General features: G+C 44.0%; 1 protein-coding gene across 1 annotated transcript; it reads left to right on the top strand.

Annotated features, from left to right (window-relative positions):
* Window positions 1–1,565: 1,565 nt before the first annotated feature.
* Window positions 1,566–10,043, top strand: LOC108942553 (scavenger receptor cysteine-rich type 1 protein M130-like). The gene is made up of 8 exons (XM_029252494.1): window positions 1,566–1,658; window positions 5,704–6,021; window positions 6,864–7,175; window positions 7,460–7,774; window positions 7,957–8,104; window positions 8,141–8,280; window positions 8,413–8,718; window positions 9,481–10,043. The coding sequence occupies exons 1-8, from the start codon at window positions 1,595–1,597 to the stop codon at window positions 9,789–9,791; spliced, it is 1,914 nt and encodes a 637-aa protein (XP_029108327.1). The 5' UTR covers window positions 1,566–1,594; the 3' UTR covers window positions 9,792–10,043.
* Window positions 10,044–10,415: the final 372 nt, after the last annotated feature.

Genomic DNA, 10,415 nt, shown 5'->3' with positions numbered 1-10,415 from the left:
GGAGCTTGGTTCGCATTGCCGGCAGTAAGTCAGACCTGTTCCCGGTGCATGTTGGACTCCGCCAGGGCTGCCCTTTATCACCGATTCTGTTCATTATCTTCATGGACAGAATTTCTAGGCGCAGCCAGGGAACAGAGGGTGTCTGTTTTGGTGGCCGCGAGATCTCGTCTCTGCTTTTTGTGGACGATGTGGTCCTGTTGGCTTCATCAGGTCAAGACTTGCAGCGTGCACTGGGGAGGTTTGCAGCCGAGTGCGAAGTGGCGGGGATGAGAATCAGCACCTGCAAATCCGAGGCCATGGTTCTCAGTCGGAAAAAGGTGGATTGCCCCCTCCGGGTTAGAGGGGAATTGCTCCCTCAAGTGGAGGAGTTTAAGTATCTCGGGGTCTTGTTCACGAGTGAGGAAAAAATAGAGCGGCAGGTTGACAGACGGATCAGTGCGGCGTCCGCAGTAATGCGGTCATTGTACCGGTCTGTTGTGGTGAAGAGGGAGCTGAGTCGTAAGGCGAAGCTCTCAATTTACCGGTCGATCTACATTCCTACCCTCACCTATGATCATGAACTCTGGATCATGACCAAAAGAATGAGATCGCGGATACAAGCGGCAGAAATGAGTTTCCTCCGCAGAGTGGCTGGGCGCACCCTTAGGGATAGGGTGAGGAGCTCAGTCACCCGGGAGGAGCTCGGAGTAGAGCCGCTGCTCCTCTGCATCGAGAGGAGCCAGTTGAGGTGGCTCGGGCATCTGTTCTGGATGCCTCCTGGACGCCTCCCCGGGGAGGTGTTCCGGGCTTGTCCCACTGGGAGGAGGCCTCGGGGCAGACCCAGGAGACGTTAGAGAGACTATGTCTCCCGGCTGGCCTGGGAACGCCTTGGGGTTTTCCCAGAGGAACTGGAGGAGGTGTGCGGGGAGAGGGAAGTCTGGAGGACTCTGCTCGGACTGCTGCCCCCGCGACCCAGCCCCGGATAAAAGCGGAGGAAGATGGATGGACGGATGGAAGTCCTTGTTCAGTGCATCTTAAGTGGCAGCAGCTGGTCCTCATTATAACCCTTGGGACTAGACAGGTGCGGAGAGTGGGAAACCGTCAGTCAGTTCAACCTCACCTCTGCCAGGCTAGTACTGCCCCCCACCTCACAATGTATGCAAAGTTTTTACAAAATCTAACTCAAGGGAAAAGAAACCGAGGCATGTCTGTATTTTCAGCTTTTACTAATTGTGACTTAGGGTTTGAGCTGTCTTTGGAATTACAGGAAATTAGTTGCATACAGCCTTCCTATCTAAATGTGTTTGCAAGCAGAACTCGTGTGTTTGCTTCTTCACTTGGGTTGTTTAGACCGGGAAGGCAGAGTCTTGTCAGGCATTACTATTACAGTGTCTGTATATATGGAGGAAACACACAGAGATTCCTCTGATTGGTGTTTCCACACTTTTCATGTGTTCCTGTACTCCTCTGATAAGGCAATGCTGAGTGTGATTGGTGGCTGGGGGCGTGTTCTCCATGGGGGTCCAGGATGGTACAAAGGCACTCGCTCGCCCTGAGAGCTCACAGCTCAAGGTTGGGTTCTGAACTTTGCTCTGAGGACAGTTGGTTTGTGCTCATGAAGATGGAGAGCTGTCTGTTCATCCTCATGCTCTCATCCCTGCTCATGTCCACCACAGCCAGTAAGTACCACGTTTTGCCTCTGCTCCAGGGTTCCTCTCACATGTCGGGATTTTAGGGGTCAGGGACAACGGTCTGAAAGGTGAGATAGCTTGCAGAGGCTGTGTAAACAGTAAATATGAAATACAACCTGCAGCAACACTCATTACAACTCACTGTGTAAATTTTACTTGCATGTTTACATTGCAGGGTTGCAGTGGTGCAGTGGGTTGGACCACAGTCCTGCTCCCCGGTGGGTCTGGGGTTCAAGTCCTGCTTGGGGTGCCTTGTGACGGACTAGTGTCCCCTCCTGGGTGTGTCCCCTCCCCCTCCAGCCTTATGCCCTGTGTTGCTGGGTAGGCTCCGGTTCCCTGCAACCCCGTATGGGACAAGCAGCTCTGAAAATGTGTGTGTTTACATTGCAGGGGGTGCGGTGGCGCAGTGGGTTGGACCTGGTCCTGCTCTTTGGTGGGTCTGGGGTTCGAGTCCCCTTTGGGGTGCCTTGTGGTGGACTGGTGTCCTGTCCTGGGTGTGTCCCCTCCCTCTCTGGCCTTATGCCCTCTGTTGCCGGGTAGGCTCCGGTTCCCCGGAACCCCGTATGGGATAAACGGTTCCGATAATGTGTGTGTGTGTGTTTACATTGCTGCATGGGAGTAAAACACTGATAAAAAGTAATTGAGTGACATTCCAAAGTTGTAACTATAACACCTGCAGTTCAGCAGGAGAAAAGTGTTGAATCTGTTCATTCTGTAAACTTCTCCCTCTTGATAAACCCCATTTTATGTTTACTTGGTGGACTCCTTTATCCTCTAAGAGTGTAAACAAGTAATGTAGCAATTAAGGACATAAACTTGTTACCTGGAAGGTTGCTGTTTCAAACCTCATACCCTATTCTTGCTTTTTTACTGTATGTTATTTATCCTTTACAGACAGTCCCTGGGTTATGAACGTCTGACTTGCATACAACCCGTAGTTCTGAATCACCCCTTGTGAAGCCTATTATATTAAAAATTTGAGTTGCGTACAATAGTTCGTAATGACAAACGGGCGCTACTTTGCGACGCGCATCAAAACATTGCATGTCTACAGTGGTTTGTTGGCGCATAGGCCCGAGGTAGGTCAAAGACTTCCTTCTTTTTTGTCGGACTGTTACGCCCATGACCTTGCCCCGAATGTCTGCACCTGCCCGAAATCAGAGCAGCGGGGTATAAAGAAGCCGCACCTGCACACCTTGGTTGCGGAATCTCGTTTGAAAAACCCGTCTCTCCAGCACTCTCGAGTAAACCCACGACAACCTGACCGTCCTTCCAAGTCCCTCAATCCCTCGTCCCCGCTCCTAACGTCCATGGCTCCCAGCACTTGCATCGCCTCCTCGACTACAACATGGGAATCTCCCCAAGACCTACGTTCGTGCATCGACTGACCCATGCTTGTCCCCGACCACGAATCTCGCCTGCTCCCTCGTGTACCGACAAAGATCCCACGATTGGGTCCGCACACCTACCTCCGTCTCCTGCCCACTCATTATGACACGGACCACGTTGCTGTTAAGTGTCTTGGGTGTTTTACTGTATTTGGCTTTCATTTTTTTTTTTGTTTTTGCTCTCGTAACCATGGCACCAAAACATAAAGTGATGGTGATGCATCAAAGAAAAGGATAACGATCATCGTTGAAACTGAAGTAGAAATAATAAAGTGGTCGGAAAAAGGTAAAACGCCAACAAACACTGGAAAAGCGAACATTAAAATTTCTTTAATTTTTTTAATATCTACACACACACATTCTCTCGCTATACTCCTCTCTCTATTATAAATACCGTAGTAAGATTTATTATTGTTCTTATCATTATTATGTTAAAGATGTTTTAGTGTATCTGGAAGTGTTTCTTTAATGTTTTTATACATAGAAAGGTACACTACATACTAAAGACACACATATGACTGACATTAGATACGAACCATACCTAACTGTTCCGACTTATGTACAAATTCGACTTAAAGGCAGACTTAGGAACGGAACTCGTGCGTAATCCAGGGACTGCCTGTATATCAGTGAAATACTGGAAGCTTTAGATAAAAGCTAAGCAATGAAGTAGCACACATTTTTGCTTTCAAATTACATGCAATAGGATTAGTTTATTAATCTTTATTTTTAACTGCTTGTTCAACTCAGGTCTACGTTGGTCCAGAGCATGTAATGGACACATAAGGTGTAGACGACATGTTAGTTTACCTCTAATTTACTTACTTTACATGCCCTTTGGTAAGCATTTTTTTTTTATTGCAGTATAAATTATATGAAATAATGTTAAAATCACAAACCAGACAAAATGATTGAGAGAAATGAATTAACAAATGTACATAAAAATTATGGAAAAAGTAAAACAGAATTTCCGAATTTTAAAGTTTACATGAACACCTCAAAATTTTTTTGTTTTACTTTAGTAGTGTTTTGATGACAGTAACAGAATATAGCTTCATATAGGCATGATAAATGTGCCAATAAGCCTTTGAGTTTTCATTTACTCTTCAGCATTCACTAAATTAGGAGGGCGTGATGGCGCAGTGGGTTGGCCCAGGTCCTGCTCTCTGGTGGGTCTGGGGTTTGAGTCCCGCTTGGGGTGCCTTGCGATGGACTGGTGTCCCGTCCTGGGTGTGTCCCCTCCGGCCTTATGCCCTGTGTTGCTGGGTAGGCTCCGGTTCCCTGTGACCCCATATGGGACAAGTGGTTCAGAAAATGTGTGTGTGTATTCACTAAATTATAGGACAAAGTTATATCCATCCATGTGTTTTCACAGCATTTGATGCATCTACTTAAACTGACAAGGACTGTTATTTTCAATTAAATACAAAATTTAACTTCTGAAATGCAGAAATTCAATTCTACAATGTGTTGCCCATGTATCATTATCATCTATTGGTCTTAAACAACTTGAAACACTTCAGGATCAGTTAAAAACAAATTGTTTTCTTGTTTTCTCAAAAAATACATATTTATGAATACTAGATATTATATATAGTATTAGTATTGCATACAACACATCAATAAGATGTGATTTATGCTCATCACATATTTTAAAAGTTTCTACTGTAGAAGTTATTTAACAATATTATTAGTTTTAGTAAATATGAGGATGCTAAACCATGATTGAGGTTTCAGTTTTCAGTTATTGCAACAAACAGTTTAAAACCTACACATTTTTTTTTATATTTATCAGTGTTATTGTTGCAATTCATATGAACTTGTGTGTGTGCGTGTGCATGTGTGTGTGCGCATGGGGGGCACTTACTCCTGATCACAAAGACTCAGTTCATGTAAGCAATTTGTTACCAAAACAGTGAATATTGAATCATACAGAGAACAAGGACACCTGTAAGTTTTCATCACAGGCTGGAAATGTCAGTACAGGTGTTTTTGGTGCTTTTCCCCTCAAGGGTTTACTGTTTTCTTTCTGTTGCATAACAATTTTAACAGACTAGACAGTGCAGCAGCATAAAATAAGAGATTTTTTCATTGCCTGATTTTAAAACCAAATTTACCACATTTTTAAATTGAGTGAAATTTCCTTACTCTATTGCTTGAGAATCAAAATACAAAATATATAAAATATACATCTAACTGACTGGGGGTGCTCTCTGGTGGGTCTGGGGTTCGAGTCTTGCTTGGGGTGCCTTGTGACGTACTGGCGTCCCCTCCTGGGTGTGTCCCCTCCTCCTCCAGCCTTGCACCCTGTGTTACCGGGGTAGGCTCCAGTTTGCCGTGACCCCGCTTGGGACAAGTGGTTTCAGACATGTTGTGTGTGTGTACACCATAATTTTGTATTTGGATTATATAATTATGACCCGCTGCACACTGAAATTTTGAGGTAAAAGAATGAGAAATAGCAGTAAAAGGCCAGCAGGTATAAAAATGACACTGATCTCTCATGTGTTTCTTTCAAACACTGTTACACCTGTTACATTTAACTGTGTTTCGAATCTCCTTGTAACTCTGATCAAAAACTCAGTTGAAGCTCAAGCTGAAACATGTAAAAGACTCCACTGGAGTCTCTGCATCTCTTCTTCCAGACAGTGATGTGAGGCTGGTGAATGGAAACAGTCCCTGTGAGGGAAGAGTGGAGGTTCGTCATGAAGGACAGTGGGGAACTGTGTGTAGCTGGGGCTGGGATATAACGGATGCCTCAGTGGTGTGTAGACAGATCATGTTCTGTGGAGATGCTGTATCAGCACCGCAATACGGTCACTTCGGAGCAGGAACAGGAAAGATCTGGTTGTCCTACGTGGACTGTGGAGGTTCAGAATCTACACTGAAGGACTGTGGACATGACGGATGGGGTACTGTTTATGGCTGCGGACATTCTGAAGACGCTGGAGTCATCTGCTCAGGTAGGAGACTGTTCTGCCTGACTGAAATTTGTCATTTATTCTTGTTCTTGTACTTTTCCCATTTCTCGACTCTTCTGAATTATCGCGAGAACATAAAGTTAATTTTACATTCAGAGTCACAAAGAGGATTTTCTGTGTTTCTGTCCCTTTTCTTTCATTCTTCACTTTTCTGTCCAGGAAACACTGTCTATGTGTAAAATGTCTTTGTTTTGTCTTCTCAGTAACTTATCGATTATTTGGTCAATAACTCGATCAGTAAACTTGTGGCTCTGTTTCAATTAGTTTTCCTACAGGTGTGTTTCAGTTTTGTCAAGTTACATAATCATGCAGAATTATTGTTTACGTTAAACAATTAATTAATGTAATACTGTATGTTATATGTATGTATCTTGTATGTTGATTTATGAGTGTTTGTGCTCAGTGTTGGATGGAATGTAAGTTTTGCCAGTTTAGTTCTTTCCAGTTTCACTCTTTTCTCTTGAATAAATTGGACGAATCGTTACTGAGGGGCGAGTTTAGCAGCCTCTCAAAGTGTACATGGAACATATTAATTTTTAATATCAGCCCCAGCAGTGTTTGAACAGTGTGTTTGTTAGGTTCAAGTGCAGGTTCCTCTACTGACTGAGCTGAGTCTTTATGTTCAGCTACTCACTCAGTGTGATGAGAACAGGGATCTTTCAACGTCTCCACTTTTCTTTAACACACAGAAAGATCCGTGTTTCCCGTTAGATTCCAGTGTTTCCATACATTCATAACTGTCTCTTTATGTACAGGAAGGGATTCATGTTTGGAACAGAACCAGTGATGGTTTTGCTTTCCATATCTGCTGTTTTTCTTCTCAGGTTTAGCTGTACGCCTGGCAGGGGGACCTCACCCGTGTTCTGGGAGACTAGAATTCCATCATAAAGATTCATGGTACACAGTGTGTGACCCTGACTTTGACCTCCAGGACGCAAAGGTTGTGTGTCGACAGCTGGGCTGTGGGACACCTGTACAGGTGCAGGGAGCAGCAGTTTTTGGTAAAGGGGACGACCGGGTGTGGAAGAACAAGGTTGAGTGCGGAGGTGATGAACGTGACTTTGGTCAGTGTGTGAGATCATCCACAAAGGACACAAAGTGCACTCATGACACTGATGTGGGACTGGAGTGTTTTTGTAAGTGTCTTTTTCAAGTGTCTTGATTTTGAAGCGAAAGCAACAACTTCACATCTTTTCACTTTCCAGTTTAAACAGAAAATGGAGGTAATGGTGTAAATAGAAAATTTCATGAATATTGATTAACAATTATTTTGAAAAATTTATCTTCTAAGAGTAATCAGTAATATGATGCCCTGGAATATTTTGGATTATTTGATATTTAAATTTCAGCTTCTAAAACATATGTTGTCTTCTGAGATTTTTTTCTGCTTTAATTCTTATCCCCCGTGCCCTTTATCCAGGGTACACAAACGGCAGACTGGTGGACGGCCCAGACTCCTGCTCCGGGAGGGTGGAGTTACAGTACCTCACTGAGTGGGGCACAGTGTGTGATGCATCCTGGGATCTGAGAGCAGCCAATGTCCTCTGTCAGCAGCTGGGCTGTGGGAGCGCTGTGGCAGTGCCAGGACAGGCCTGGTTTGGAGAGGGCAGTGGCCCCATCTGGACTGATGTGTTTGAGTGTCAGGGGAAGGAGACACACCTGTCCCAATGTGTTGTTTCTTCATGGAACCGAGTTCCATGCTCTCATGAACACGATGCGGGAGTCATCTGTACTGGTGAGGAGTGCTGTGCTCATCACTGTACTGTAGGAGGGGGGTCACAGTCACATGTCTGTATAGAAACATTCTTCTGTAGAATAGCTCCGTTGAGTGTAAAACTCATTGAAATAATATACTAAACACAAAATGAACTGCTGGCTCTGTAAGATACCCTGTATAAGATGCTGATGTTGCTACAGGATCATCTCTCTCAACCCTCAATGGGATGGTCAGACTGTCTGGAGAAGGTGGCTGTGGGGGTCAGTTGGAGGTTCACTACCAGCACACGTGGAGCAAAGTTCTCCTGGACTCCTGGAGCATCAGGGAGGCTTCTGTGGTCTGCAGACAGCTGGGCTGTGGTTCTGCAGTGAGGATCTACAGCTCCTCCCTGTCTGGGACAAGGGACACTGATGTGTGTCTTACAGGGTATCAGTGCTCTGGGACTGAGTCTCACCTGGTCAACTGCAGTGCTCCACAAACACTCAGCTGCACTTCCAGCTCACATGTGTCCATAGTGTGTTCCAGTAAGTACTAATCACTTATACAGTACATTCATAAATAATGCTGTTTGGATATTGATTGATTATACTGGATATTTTATGTTAATTCTGTTTTACAAAAACATGGAACCTCCTTCCCTGTGTACCTTCTCCCAGAACACAAGTCCCTGAGGCTGGTGGGTGATGAGGGCGGCTGTGCAGGGAGGCTGGAAGTGTTCCATCAGGGCTCCTGGGGGATAGTGTGTGATGACTCCTGGGACCTGAATGATGCTCAGGTGGTGTGCAGACAGCTCCAGTGTGGCACGGCTCTCCGCTCCACCTCTTTTGGGCCAGGAAATGGGTCCGTCTGGCTGGGTGAAGTGCGCTGTGTTGGGAACGAGTCGGCCCTGTGGGACTGTCTGACTGCACAGCCGGGGCAACCTGACTGCGTTCACAAGGAGGATGTGGGAGTGGTGTGTTCAGGTCGGTACTTAGTTGTGTCTTCATCTTGCTGTTTTAGAAAAGTTCAACTTTCTTGTAAAATGTTGCTCAAACTTCTGTTTTCACAATCATTGTAAATAGTCAAACATGCAGTGGTTCTTTATATAAGAGGCTGTTCAGTTACAAGTCAGTAATAGTAGAGATGGGTAGTAACAAGTTACTTTTACTCCATTACTCGTACTAACTTGCAGTAAAGGAGCTCTATATCTTGTTTTCAAATCAGTGCTTGTTACTGTCTAACACTGATGCTCTAAGTGAAGCATTGCCAGCCTATATTGCCTGGGTGAGAAAAGCAAGTTCAGAGAATGTGACAAAACTGTGCAGTTTTACCATCCTTGGGATTTTGATCATGAGAGCTGACTGGCCTTTTGTTTACTGGGATATTGTTGCCTGGTGGCTGTGTTTTATTATGGGACAGTCAGTACTGTAGCATTTAGGAGTAATGACTTTTAACTTCAGAGTTCAGATGCTGGTCCCTTTGCAGCTGTATTGCCTTTGAGAAAGGCCTTTATCTCAAATTTGAGTGTGAATTGTTGGAATTAAATTGGTAAACAGCTGTAAATTACTTTGGTTAAGTTGTCAGCTTAATGAAAAATGAAGACATGAACCTCATTCATACTGCTTTGCACTAGGATGTTATGAAGAGAAAATAACCACCTTTTCTACTGAACTACTTTTCATTCTGAAACTGATGACATATTTTGTGTAATTATTAATTTCAAGTGTTTGTTCATTTCCTTGCAGAGTACAAAGACTTGAGACTGGCTGAAGGCTGTTCTGGCCAGTTGGAGGTTTACTATAATGACACCTGGGGAAATGTGTGTTTCAATCAGATGGACACAAACACAGCAAGTCTAATATGTCAGCAGCTCAACTGTGGGAAGAGCGGGACTGTTTCTAATACAGAATCTCGACTGAAAGGAGCTCCAAACTGGCTGGATATGGTCAAATGTCGCCCACATGACTCCACACTGTGGCAGTGTCCATCCTCTCCCTGGGGACAGAATAAATGTGATGAAGATGAAGTGGCCCTTATTACCTGTGAACGTACATGACCTTAAACGCATAACAATTTTCTTTGTTTGTGAATTGCTCTTATTACTTTTTTATAGTTACTTTTATTCATGCTAAGAATACAACTCATCCAGCATTTCTTGTAGGTATTCAGGAATAAAATGCATTTCTAATGGTTGGATTTTGTTAGTTATTTGTAGTCCAATACAAATGATATTGATATTATGATTTTTGGCCTTTTCAAAACATTTGAAAAGACACTGTCATTTAGCAGATGCTTTTGTCCAAAGCGACATACATCTTAACAAAAGTACAATTTATGCATTACATTAAGAAAAGGAGACATAGCTGCAGGCATGAAAGTCTCAAGCAAACCTAGTTTGTTCCCTACCACTTGCTGCACCACGGTTCATTGTTCAAGTAGGTGCATAAAATACAGGATAGACAAATCCCGATACCCTCCCACCATTTTTTTTTAAATATTATAAGATACACAAATAAACCAGTACAATGCCAGAGTAGTGGCTGAATAAAGATTGTATCTGGGGATGCTTATGGAGTTATGATGCGTGAACAGTTACACCATAAATCAGCTGGAGAGATCTTGGGAGAAGTGGATCTAGAAAATTTGAGTTTTCAGACCCTTCTTGAATATGTACAGAGTT

The sequence above is a fragment of the Scleropages formosus genome, chromosome 5 (assembly GCF_900964775.1).
Source record: "Scleropages formosus chromosome 5, fSclFor1.1, whole genome shotgun sequence".
Lineage (NCBI taxonomy): Eukaryota > Metazoa > Chordata > Actinopteri > Osteoglossiformes > Osteoglossidae > Scleropages > Scleropages formosus.
The sequence above is the reverse complement of the archived record's forward strand: the minus strand, read 5'-3'. Positions and strand labels throughout refer to the sequence as shown.